Consider the following 12,988-nt stretch of genomic DNA (forward strand, 5'->3'; position numbering starts at 1 on the left):
ATGGATTTTGTCATTTTCATTATTACAGTTATCCATATCTACAAATTGTTTAAGTGGGACCACTAGAAAGTTATTTTAAAATAATCGCCACATTCTCGGAAAATGTCGCTTGGCTGCTTGCATATTTCCATCCCCCTTAGTTCTCCCTTATTTTAAGAAAATTGAATTTTGCAATAATTATATATGTATTTAGCTCAGGTTGTATTACATCAATTAATTATGTTTATGGTTTCTGCATGTGCTCCGAAGATTGGGGACCGCTCCTCGGTGTTCCAAGAGTGTCTGCAGATAAACGCCGGGCGCAGGCCGTGATCGCAACTCTATTGACGATGCAGCCCACTTCCTCTATCTCAACCAAGTCGGTATAGGGGCCCACAGCTTCCTCGTACTGTTTAGCCACCGGCATCACTTCGATAGTACGCAATTCAAAACAAGGAAGAACGCTATAGTCGAGTACCTCGACTATCAGATACCCGTTACTCAGCTTAAGGGACCAAAGGAAAATGGAGATATGCAAGCAGCAAAGCGAGATTGAAATGCGCCACCTACCGGCGGTAGACAGATTTAAGCGTTGTGGGCGTTAGAGTGGGCGTGGCAAAGTTTTTTTTGGATTAATCGATAGGTATTGACAAGACCAATACATTTCAGTTAAGATTTTTGATCTAGCGTGAAAATTGTGGGCGCCACAGGTTTGGGCGGTTTGTAGGCGTTCTAATGGGCGTGGCATATTCGCGTGACAAAATTGCGCTGCGCTTAAGCCTAAGGAATCTAAATCTGAAATCCCATTTCTCAATCTTTGATAGTTTCCGAGATATCCACGTTCATATTTACGATTTTTTGAAGTTTGTGGGCGTTAAAGTGGGCGTGGCAAACTTTTTTTTGGGTCATTCGATAGGTATTGATGAGGACAACACATTTCAGTTAATTTTTATTCTAGCATCAAAACTATAGGAGCCACAGTTTTGGGCGGTTTGTGGGCGTTAGAGTGGGCGTGGCACTCTACTGAAACAAACTTGCGCTGCGTAAGAAGCTCAGGAATCTTCACGCCAAATCTCAATATCCTAGCTCTTATAGTTTCCGAGATCTCAGCGTTCATCCGGACGAACAGACAGACGGACAGACGGACAGACGGACATGGCTAGATCGACTCGGCTAGTGATCCTGATCAAGAATATATATACTTTATGGGGTCGGAAACGCTTCCTTCTGCCTGTTACATACTTTCCGACGAATCTAGTATACCCTTTTACTCTACGAGTAACGGGTATAAAAATCCCCAACGACGGAGCAGTCACTCCTTGAATGGTCGTTGTCCGCCTTCGTTGACCCAGTGGGGAAAAGACCTTTCCCTCTGGAAAAGACCTCCTCCAGTGGGTCAACAAAGCCGGGAAAGATCATCCAAGGAGTGACTCCCCGTTGATAGGGACTCGTCCGAATTGCACAACAATCGTCGAGGTGGTGTCGATGAAAAAGTACTACGGGAAAGTTTTGGGCCCGGATGCCGACTTGGTTGAAACAGAGGAAAAGAGCTGCTTCGTCAGTTTGTCGATGAAATGGCACTGCTGCTGGTGCAGAGGGCTGGCGATCTTCCTCATATGGATGTCTCATTCGAACAGTCATCATCGTCCCTGCTTAACTCGTTCTTGCGGCTTCCGTACTTGGCGTCTCCGAAGAATCCCTCCTTGATGCCGAAGTTATTTGAACAGAACTGGAGGCAGGTGGCGAGCGACTTGCAGGTTTCCTGGCAGACACAGGAACAGGGCACCCCAGATTCCATGGAAGCAGATGCTTCCCTGGGCACCCTCCTTTCCATCCTGCTGGCAGTACTGCAGCTGCACTCATCCCAAATTGGCATCTCCGGTACTGCGCAGGATCACACTCCAATGTGGTCCTGTACCGAGCAGCGAGCCTGAGCTCCACAGGCATTGGGCAGGGAAAAGGGATCGATGTACTTCGCGTCCAGGCAGGCCTTCTCCCCAGAGCAGTCGTCATTGTCGCTGCCCGACTTCGAGGACCCAAAGCAAGGCAGCTTCTTCCTCACTAGAGATTCTACCCAATCATTGGCGTTGACAGGATCTATTGTAACACGTAAATTAAAAATTTTGGGACCGAAAATATATTTGAGGAAATATTCATACCAAAAATATTACAAAAATGTCCAATCATTGGCGTTGACAGGATCTATTGTACGCGTCAATATTAATTTTTGGATCGAAAATAAGTTTGAGTAAAAATGCTTACCAAAAAAAAATATTACAAAAATGTTCTTCAAATGGTTCACCGTAGAACACAAAAATATAATTGTACTGTTCTGTACGAAGACTTCAGTTAGAATGAAAATATAAAACTCGTAGCGTAGGCAAATAGGGAAACGGTGAAGTCACAGCCTACTTTTCACAAAAATTTGAAAATAAACGACACTTTGACTTATAGAACAGCAAATTTCTGCTGTTTTTAAAATCGCCTTCTTTAACTATAAATTTTTAATGCAATCACAAATGTAATCTATGTTATAGTGGATTTGTGAAAGATAATAATTTACCCGCAATAATATTTATTTGTTAAGCTAAAAATTTTAGAAAAGCTTGAAAATATTATTTTCTGTGGTTAGCGAATTGATTTTAAACATTTTTTTGAGACCTTTCATAAACATAAATATTTTATTTATTAATTTTATTTAATTCTAGTGAAAACTATATATTTTTGTAGGCTCTGTCACAAAACCATTAATAAAGTATCAGTCCAAAATCTTCCAAGCTTTTTCGACGACCAAACAGTGGCCAAATCAGAGTTTGGTGCTTTTTGTTGTACATTTTTTTGGGGGTAACCAGCAGGTGTTAAAGCCAAGTTATGCGGCGGGTAGTGAGTAGCATTCACTTAGCCAAACTCACTAAAAGCGGTCCGCCATTTTAGATTCTTGCTGGCTGTTGGCTGTTTTCGTAGCTGTTGTCGAGTTCGCTGTGTCAGGTACGCGCGATTACTACCAAATGATGTCATTGCAGCTTGGCTCTCTGTTTTTTTTTCTTTGTGTGTGTTCAATAGCCAGACTGCCGGTTAAGTTTTCACAAGAGCCCCGGTCCCCTGCCCTCTAAAAAAAAAAATAAAAGAAAAAAGAAAAGGCACCTGCTCCGCTTCAGGTTGCGAAAGCCAGAAAAGCGAACCGAAAAGGGGGCGGTGTAGGTGGTTGGGGGTTCGGTCTCCTAAGCAGGTTGAACCTCAGGCCCATTGGGGCAATGCCAGGCGATAAGGTGATTACTCGGTATCTTATCTCCGAGCGTGACTAATTGGCCCAAATGAATGGGGCCAGCAGCGTTTGTGACTGTGAATGGGTTTGGGTGTGGGTTCTCGGGCGGTTAGTATTAACCCCAAGAAGCCAATTTCTTTCTGTGCGTTGTGTCCACAGCGTTTCCTTGGGGTAGGTTCTACTACATACTATAGTATCGTATCTCAGCGATGAAGAGCCCCAAATCGAGCAGTTGCATCATGCAAATTACCAATTATATAGAGGCATAGAAGGAACGACGAGGAGACAGAGGGACAGAGACCCATTAAATGATTGCGGAAAATGCTAAATTTAAAATAGCATTTTCCCATTCAATTGCCAGCCAACTCCATCTGATGAAAGCCAGCGAATGGCCGCAGATTGAGGCAGATTGTCGCCGAGTTAACAACGATTCAATTGGGGAAGACAGTTCTCTAATGCACTATGAAAAAGATAATAGTCTAAAAATAAATGTAGCATAAGAAAACACTTAAAGTTAAATGGTATTGAGAGTGGTTTTTAAACAAAATAATGGAAAATCACAAAAAAAAAAAAAAAAAATTAAAATTAGTATTTTTTACAAAGTAGTAAACAAATCTATAAATTCTCTGATACATATAGCTTATTTTGGTATCAACAAGTTTTTTATGTGTTAGATATTTTTTTAGAAGAACATATCTTTCTATTTAATTTTTTATTTGTTGAAAATGGTTTAAATTTCTGGTAATCCTATAATGAATTTAAAAACCAAAATAATATAGAAAAATATCAGAAACACCAAAAAAGCTTCAAAGGAAATGGTTCTTAATAAGATTTAGTCATTCGAAATGTTTATAACTAGTTAGGGTTCTTGTATCTGAACTTATCCACATTTGGGGTATTATAAAAACTGTCAAGAAAACAGTTTCCTTATTTATTAGCCATTCAATCATAATTTTATACCCCTTTCTTGCGGTGTACCCCCTCCACTCGTCGATGCTATGACAACGCGGAAATTGTGTACCGCTCTCAACAATCCCGTCCACAAAAAGGGTTGAGTTGAGTCGGGCGATTCCATCAGCAGAAGCTAAACTGAAGCAACAATCACATCCGCCGCTGTCATTTGGTTCGCCATTCAAACGAACTCGGCAGCAGAACATCATCATTATATGGGAGACTTGACTAGACCATTGTAGTTGCTGTTACTGTAGATCCGATGTTGCTGCCCGGCAGCAACATGTAGTTGCTGCTGCTGCTGCTGCGGTTGCAACATGTGGCTGCTTCGGTAAATGGAAGGTAAAGCGTTCTGAATTTGCATTAGAAGTTCATTAGTGAGTGCGGCTGAGCGGGAAGGAAGCTCGATGAGAACTATATAGGAAAACTCCAGCGAAACTCTGGGCAGACCTAATGAAACCGGCACACAAGCCGCTGAAAGCTGACCGCAAATGAATTGCAACCAGAGATGTATCTTCCCCTCCCACAACTTGTTGCTATGTCAACGAGCTATTGCTGTAGCTGTAGATATAGTACTAATGTTTATGTCCGACTGCCTTGTTTACTTGTTTACCCAACAGCTGCAATCGTGGCGGAAGACCGCGGCCAGAAACCAAATAAACAACCGCGACAGAATTATTCACCACAAGCTAAAGAATTATTTGGAAATGGAATATCGAGCCGGCGACCACACCCAATTTATGTGGCCATTATCAGGGCACTTGGCCACTAATTAGAATGCTTTTGCTTTGGCGGAGGGCTTTGATCGTCGCAGTTGCGTAATTGCAGATTCAATTATGCAGCCATTCTGCATTATGACTGCCCTGCACTGTCAAAGAAAAGGCTACTGCTCAGCCACTCGGCTCTGCGCTTTTTTTACCCCCCATTTCCCCCCGCATTAATTAAAGACTTCCGCCATCTCAGGGGGAACTTCTTCTTTTGTGGTAATTGTTGTCTTGGTAAATGGTAAATGCCAAGATGCCCCGGCAGATAGCTGACCAGAGGAGAATGGGGGCTTTTCACGGTGGAAAATAAAAGAGCAGGCAGCCAAGGAGGCGGAGGAATGGCCCTGGGCGGGGTCAACGCACCCGGGGATGCAAATTACGAATTACGTGCCCAGCCATCAACCCCTTGAGCTTAGGGCCATTCGGTGGGACAAGTTTGCCAACATCATCGCCGCCAGACAAGGCCGTTGTGTTCCAAGTTGTTGAACAGATAAAAGCCGAGGGGTTCCAGCAGATCAAACAATCCCTATCGGAATGTCCAGCCGTCCATTGGCATTTGTCTGTTGTCTTTGCAAAATATTTGTTATAGGTGTATTATCTTTTCTATATATCTTTGGAAATTCATGTAGATTCCATATAGAGCAGCTTAAAAAAATATTAATATATAATATATTATTAATATATATATTATTCCCCTTTATGTTTCTAGAAATTCTTTTAGATTCCATGTAGAGCAACTTAAAAAAATATAATTTTACTCTTAACTGTTATCAGAAATATATTATTAATATATATATTATTCCCCTTTATATTTCTAGAAATTCCTTTAGATTCCAGACAAAGCAGCCAACATTTAAACAAAACAAAGGGTATATAATTAACACCCTTTTACCTGTGGCTTTCCTGGTACAGCCTCTTCTGTATCTCCATATTTTAATACAAGCCTGCATCTATTTATATTTAATTATCATTTACCACCCACTATTTAATGTGGGTTTCTCTCAAAACCTAACTCGACGGAATTTATTCAATATCCCACGCACTTTGAACTATGACATTTGCGGGTTTGCACCACGCAGCAGCCCAAAGTTAAGATTCAGTCAGCCCTGCTTGATTTTCCAGGGTCCACGGCACACATTCAAACTTCTTAGGTTTGAACCACATTTTCTAGCTTTTTATTTTAATTAATAAATAATTTTAATAAGTGGGAATTGCTTTTGTTATATGCAAAGTGATCATAGAAAAGTGAAATTTGTACTAACGAGTATCATGTACTTGAAAAGTAAAAAACAAATTTATAAAGAAAAATATAGTGAAATATACACAGATAGAAATATTCTAGTACATTGTTCTTGATTTGAGAACATTCGTTCTTAAAACCCGTGTAAGTGCATTTTGGTATCATTTATCTCAATATTAAAACGAAATGGTGAGAACAGAAAAGTTAAATACAGTTATTAACTAACTTTTTAATAAGTATGCACTACTGACTGGACTAATAGTTTAGTTGTTGAGATATACAATGTAAATACCTCCAAATTATATTGATTTAAGCATAATGAAAACATTTTCATCTTCAAAAATGTTGTTATATTTTTAAGAGCATTCTGAACTCAGATTAGAACTTCAGAATTCACTCTGTGTAACTATTATTATTATTATAAATTACTATATATATTTTTAAGGGACCTTTTGGTAATTGTTGAATAGGTTCAAAGAACTTAAATTTAAAGTTTTTTAATAAACTCTTCCAAATACATGCTGTTTGGGGTACTTTTTCTTATAGTAATAAAATGGTACATATATCCATATAGAAAATAAAACTATAAAAGAAAGTTAATTTTTTCGAAAGGACTAAAAAATGGTGAAAACATTTTCATCTTAAAAAATTTAGTTCTATTTTTAAGAACATTCTGAACTCAGATTAGAACTTCAGAATTCTCTCTGTGTAACTATTATTATTATTAGAAATTACTATATATATTTTTTAGGGACCTATAGGTAATTGTTGAATAGGTTCAAAGAACTTAAATTTCAAGTTTTTTAACAAAAATACATCCTGCTTGGGGTACTATTATAGTGTTAAAATGGTAAATCCGTATACAAAATACAACTATAAAAGAAAGGTACTTTTTTCGAAAGAACCAAAGTACAGCAAATACCGTTTGACATAAAAATGTAAAATTAAAAACCAAAATTCGGGATTGATTAATAGGTTCGTACTGATAAAGGTTTACCCAATATTCCTCCCAAATTCCCCTCCTAAATACACCCCAGGATACTTGTTATAAGTACTTTTCCTTCTCCCCTACTTATAGAGGGTGTTCCTTATAGAACACTCACCTTGGGCAGGTCCCGGATGTGGTTGGCGTCCAGGAAGAGCTCCTCCAGGGTGCGGGAGTAGCGCAGGATCTCCTCTGGCACCTGCGGCAGCGAGCAGTGGCGCTTGTCCACGAACTCCACCTGCCGGTTGCAGCCCTTGAAGATGGGAATGCACTTGAACATGCTGCTCGTCTTCGGCCGCGTCGGCTGCGTCTGCTTCTTCTTGGACGTCGTTTTGCCGGCTTTTCGGTTGATTGGGGGCGGGAAAATGGGGGGGTGGTCTATGCTATATCTATGTGATATATAGTAACGTTGGCTCGTTTTGATCGTCGGTTGTCTCTTAACTTGGCTAGCTGGCGGACATTGGCCGCGTCTGTGGGGCAGACACGTAGTTACACTTTTTTCTTTTTCTCTATCGGGCCTTTATCGCTCACGTTTCGCCCACATTTTTCACTGCAATTAAATTAAACATTTTATTTGTATTTATTTTTTTGCACACTACGTTAGGCGTTGCGTTGCGTTGCGGAAAAACGTAAGGAGAGGAGATATTTTTTTGTTGCCTGGCCTTGCCATTTTGTTGTTGCTGGAGTTTTGTTTGCGAGAGAGAGAGGGAGAGAAAGAGAGCCGCTTACGCACACACAAAAACGCGACTGTGTGCGTAATAAGCGAAATAATGAATAATAATCAATTCTAATTGGCACTTGGTTGGAATGCCATAAAACGCATTGCATCACGTAGTTCGAACAACAAAAGAAACGCAACGCATTTGTTGCTTCCCCTTGACAACGAAACAGGATGGAATGGCGGAATGGTGGAAAACTCGAGCGGAAAATTAACATTAAAGCGACACACCCAAACAGAGAAGAAAAACCCGAAAGCCGGGCCTCGAAATTGGAATTGGAATTACTTTACGTGGTTCCACTCATTTTTGTGCCCACTGTGCAGCCGCGTATGTTTTGGAATTTACACATACATACGTACGCGTACGCAGGACATACACACACACACACACACACATGCGGGCTGCGCAACAACAAAATGCTAGTCTTAGGCGGCGAAAAATCAGCAAAAAGGAGAGGGAGAGAGGGAGCGAGAGAGAGAGAACGATTTTCCCTGCGTTTTTCGCACGCTTTGACGCGTTCTTCACGCGAGTATTTACTGTAGTCACAGGAGCCACAAGGCAGCACAGAAATCGCGAAGCGCGTCTTTAAAACGAACACGTACACGCGCGCACACACACACACTGGCACGCACAAAAACAGGCGGGTTTTTTCTTCACTCAAAAGCGGTCGAAAATCACGAGCGTCGGGCGAAAATCACCATTGTTTTCATCCGCGTTTCCAATTTTTCCGTTTTTCCTCGGCCGCGCAACAACAACAACTTGGACAGTGTGGCCGCGGAGTGCTCACTCAAATATCCGTATGGCGCAAGACGTTATCTCTACATTTTTCTAAGTATTGCAAACGGTCACTCTGCAAATTAATGTTAACTAACATTGGCCATGTTGTCGAAATTCTATCGATATTTAAATTCAAGTTTTTCACAGAATATTCGGAGCTTTTTTTGTATCATTTGTTTTATTAAAGATAAGTACTTATAAATGTCTAAGGTAAAATCGTCGCTTCCTTTATAAGTTATGGAAATGCTAATACCAACGTTAATTAAAACAAAAGCGCCAATGCGCCAAAAAATGGTAGCTTTTGTGTAGTTGGCGCCTTTGTTCAAAAGTTGGAAATATAATTCACATTTTTTAGGGGATAACGTAGGAGTTCAATGGTTATAGCAGCCTTGTATCATAAATAAGCTTAGCACCTCCGTCCAATTAATAAGTAACAATTGCTGTTTAATGAATTTTACTTAGTTTTCACATTCATACAACACTACCATCATAGCCAATTTTGATTGAAAAATAGCTAAAATTGTTTAAATTTTGCTCGAAAAATAGCCAAACTTCTCGCCAGCCGCTATTTTATAATTTGTCCAGTACTAAAAAAAATGTAGATCTAGCGGGAAAGTAGCTAAATTGGCAATATCGTATTTCCGCTCATTTTTGCGTTTCACGGTATTTTCGTGAAGCGCAAGCGCAGCCATTTTGTGGCAATTTTTCTAGATAGGGCACGGTCACACTAACATCTTAACATCGATTAAAAAACAGTGATACTCGATATATCAGCTGAAAAATTATCAACTTTTAAATATTTTTTTTCGGAAAAGACTCCGTCGCGCTTTATTTTATTAGTGTTGTGAACGGACAACATCAAAATTTGTCCGTTGCGACGAATGTCGACAAATCCAGCTGGTCTTCTTCGCCAACACGGAGCTTGTCTATTTGACAGTACTATCCTTTTATTATAAAAAAAACAGTTTTTACTCCTCTTCAAACGTATTCTCTTCTTTTATCATTTTGGTTTATTTTTTCTGGGCTTCAGATGATTTCAAGTTAACTTCAATTTTGTGTGTACCCCTTTTTGTACTATCTACGTTTTTAAAATGGGCGCCCAATTTATTTCTGGAGATGACACTTTTACGTATGTGGTATCGATAAGGTCAAAACTATCGAAATCCACAAGTGAAGCCAAAGCTGTTCTATACTCTCTCTTTCTCTGTTTGCCTCTCTGCTTCTCTCAAAGTTGTTAGTAACGGTGACTTTAGAAAGCTTTTGGGTGGACCATAAATTGCGCATACGACTGGGACATCCGATCTGATATTATTACTACAATTTCAAAAAAAAAAGAAAGAAAAATAAATTTGGAGAAAAGATATACTAATGTAAGCTTTCAAAAATGATAAGTTCTCCGGGAAAAATGTAATTCTACAATTTCAAAATATGAGGAAAATAAATCTAGAGATCAGAGATACCTAGCGCGGATCCATTGAATCGGTTAAAAAAGTATATGTAATATGTACTTTTTATCCCCATAACAAAATTCTGGATCCGCCACTGAGAGATATTAATATACGCTTTCAGAAATTATACCTTCCAACAGAAAAATCTAATTCTACAATTTCAAGAAAAATAAGTAAATGGAAAATAAATTTTAGCAAAAAGAGATACAAATTTAAAGTAATATTTAATTTTACAATTTCGAGGAAAAACGAACATAAATTTAGCAATAAGAGATACTTATATAAGCTTTCAGAAATTATTAATTCTATTGGATAAATCTTTCTAAATAGAACTTTAGGGGTTCTTAGGCTCAATAAGAGATACCAGTTTTTCATTTAATGTTAGGGTTAAACTGGTGACTAACCCGCGGTTATTTCAAATCGCGCGCCCAAGTAATTCCGACGATCTGGTAGCTGGCACTCGTATTTCTGGGGATGGGGAACTTTCGCATCGGACTCGTGATTGCCAGCGATGTGTCGAACCGGCAACTGCTGATTCCATTCATAAGTGAGGCGGCAAAGCTCGGTGCTCGCAGTTCTCCGATGGCGGATAAATTGTTTGGACGTGTTTGCTGCGTCGCGGGCGGATTTCTCGAGTAATTTTGCCGGCGCTTCTGAATTCGCGACTTTTCTGCGTGCCACTGTGTGTGTGCGTGTGTGTGTGTGTGTGTGTGCGTGTGACAAACAAAAGTTAAACAAGCTGGAACAACAACAATAATCGCAGCCATGTGTGCGTGTGTGTTTGCGAGTGTTTGAGTGCGTGAGTGCGAGCGAAGCACAAAACCAAAGCGGAAATGCAAAAAAGACAACAAAGGTAGCAACAAAAAAGAAGGAATAATAATAAAAGAGGGAGGAGGCAACAGGAGCCGGTGCAGCCGAAGAGAGAAAGAAAGAGAAAGCAATAAATGGGGGGGGCTAATGAAAACGAAAATGTGTGATTCATTGGCTTTATCAATTGTCCAAGATTTCGTTTGTTGTTTAGTCCTGGGTGGCCAATAAATTATGACATAATACAACAAAGGGCAAAAAATAACAAGAAACTAAAGGGAAGGCAAAGTTCTCAAAAAAAAAAGCAGAAAGTGCGTATGTGTGGGTGGTTAGAAGATTTAAATATTGAGAAATCCAAACAAAGTGGCAAAAAGGATATGCGTAGTCTAGAAATCTTGGAAGTACAGGTACTGGATTGTTTTCCCAAGCGTATTAGCAGAACCGCTCAAAACAAAAGCTGTGCTGTGCCCGCAAAAAGCAAAATCACCAAAAAGCAAAAACCCAAAAAAGCAAAAGCAAGCCAAAAGCAAAGCAAAAGCAAAGCGAAAGCGTAGCAAAAACAAGGAGCAAAACGGCGGCAGAGAAAAAGCTTAGTTCAAAAACAACAAAAAAAGCTGCTGTTGCTTCTTCTTCTTTACTTTTTTTCTTCTTTTTTGCAAACAAAATGTATATGATGCCCAAACAAGAAGAAGAAGAAGAAGCCGGGAGAGGAACGAGCATAATAGAAGGTAGAAATTTCGAGGAAATCGAAATTTGCGTCGTTGCTGAAATTCGTTTGTTCTCCCTTCTCCCTCCCTCGCCCCTCGTCCTTCATCTTCTCTTTCGCTCTCTGTTTTCCTGAGCGCCTGATTCTGTATCTGTGTGTGTGTGTGCCCCCGTATCTGTGTGTGTGTGTTTCTGTGCAAAAATTCGCATACAATTTGTTTTATATAACAACAACTACCCCAATGTGATTTCCTTTGCTCAGCCGGCTTTTTTGCTTATCTCCCAATTTTCGGTTTTATCTTACCAAAAATTGAAATTATATACTTTGAGTATTCCCAAAGAGTTGTAAACAAAGCAAAAGTTTTTATCGCTGGCCTGTAAACAAATGAACGCCATTGTGTACGGAGAAAAATTTAGATATGATATGATATAATTTCAATAGTTTCGTCTAATACCAAAAATATTTATAAGTAATATTATTAATAATAATATATAATATAATACCAAAGTTTCATTTAATACAAACACATATTGATTAACTCTAAAAACTGCAAGATTATTATACCATCTTAAGTGTTCAGATATGGAATTCATATCCACAAAATTCTTATACATAAATATCAATTTGTTAGGCTTTTTTTCGTATTACAATATGATATGATTTCAATATTTCAATATGAAAAATAATATCGATGGTAATAAAATAATAATATGATAAGATATTATATATGATTGATGAACTATAAAAACTGCAAGAATATTATTACATCTTAAGTGTTCAGATATGGAATTCATATCCACAAAATTCTTATAGACTTCTTTCTTATTATAATATGATATGATTTCAATACTTTAATTAATCCAAAAAATATTGATAAATAATATTGATAGTAATAAAATAATAATATGATAAGATATGATTTCCATATGTTCATTTAAATCCAAATAAAATTAATGAACTCCAAAAACTGCAAGATTATTATTCCACCTTAAGAGTTCAGATATGGTATTCATATCCACAAAATTCATATACATAAATATAAATTTTCCATCTTTCTTTCCGTGTATTCAAAACAAAAAAGGCAAGCTCAAATTCGCACAAGCACTTTTTGCATTTTTCTTTTGATTTATTGAGTTCTTTTTTTCAATTGTCATACATATAAAAGTTTGTCTGCGATCTGCTTTACTTTTTGCAAAGCCTTTCATAGTTGAAATAGCAATGGAAACAACAAAACAATATAATAGTAATGCCAACGACGCCGAAATATATTTTAGCATTCATTTATGCCATTTTTTCGGCGAACTTTGGTTTGCCGCGCGATTTTTGCGCACTCGAGATAGAAATGTA

At 38.7% G+C, this 12,988-nt stretch overlaps 3 protein-coding genes across 25 annotated transcripts in view; 1 reads left to right on the top strand and 2 right to left on the bottom strand.

The window, feature by feature from the left end:
* Positions 1-8,665, bottom strand: part of LOC119545835 (protein lap4) — a 71,322-nt gene extending 62,657 nt beyond the window's left edge. For 18 of the 21 annotated variants that reach the window (XR_005219134.1, XM_037851833.1, XM_037851832.1 and 15 more), the window contains exons 1-2: positions 8,441-8,665; positions 7,303-7,734 (exon numbers count right to left, since the gene is read on the bottom strand). Coding sequence is in view for 20 of the 21 variants with exons in the window: in XM_037851833.1 (XP_037707761.1) it covers positions 7,303-7,464 (162 nt within the window). In the remaining variant the exon portion in view is untranslated. The remainder of the gene's footprint in view (positions 1-7,302; positions 7,735-8,440) is intronic. The other 3 variants (XM_037851899.1, XM_037851908.1, XM_037851780.1) reach the window with 2 other exon arrangements.
* LOC119545961 lies at positions 200-2,326 on the bottom strand. 2 transcript variants are annotated; one of them, XM_037851930.1, is made up of 4 exons: positions 2,242-2,326; positions 2,139-2,181; positions 1,271-2,076; positions 200-431 (listed from the first exon to the last, which is right to left on the bottom strand). In XM_037851930.1, the coding sequence occupies exons 3-4, from the start codon at positions 1,621-1,623 to the stop codon at positions 224-226; spliced, it is 561 nt and encodes a 186-aa protein (XP_037707858.1). In that variant the 5' UTR covers positions 1,624-2,076; positions 2,139-2,181; positions 2,242-2,326; the 3' UTR covers positions 200-223. The 2 variants fall into 2 exon arrangements, with proteins under 2 accessions (XP_037707858.1, XP_037707866.1); XM_037851938.1 differs by lacking the exon at positions 200-431 and having other exon boundaries at positions 1,166-2,076.
* Positions 8,666-10,679: 2,014 nt separating the features above from the next.
* The window catches only part of LOC119545831, a 69,625-nt gene continuing 67,316 nt past the window's right edge, over positions 10,680-12,988 (top strand). Inside the window, exon 1 of one of the 2 annotated variants that reach the window (XM_037851744.1) lies at positions 10,680-10,763. The gene's annotated coding sequence lies outside the window, so the exon portion shown is untranslated. Of the gene's footprint in view, positions 10,764-10,811; positions 10,982-12,988 lie in introns of those variants that run through there. The other variant, XM_037851746.1, reaches the window with a different exon arrangement.

This window comes from Drosophila subpulchrella, chromosome 3R (genome assembly GCF_014743375.2).
Source record: "Drosophila subpulchrella strain 33 F10 #4 breed RU33 chromosome 3R, RU_Dsub_v1.1 Primary Assembly, whole genome shotgun sequence".
Classification (NCBI taxonomy): domain Eukaryota; kingdom Metazoa; phylum Arthropoda; class Insecta; order Diptera; family Drosophilidae; genus Drosophila; species Drosophila subpulchrella.

Bases quoted from the DNA above. Each gene is read 5' to 3' on its own strand.
- LOC119545961 (XM_037851930.1), bottom strand. From the start codon at position 1,623: ATGATGACTGTTCGAATGAGACATCCATATGAGGAAGATCGCCAGCCC. The intron at 432-1,270 runs TTATACCCGTTA...CGTTCTTCCTTG, and splicing joins TGCTCCGTCGTTGGGGATTT to TTTTGAATTGCGTACTATCG.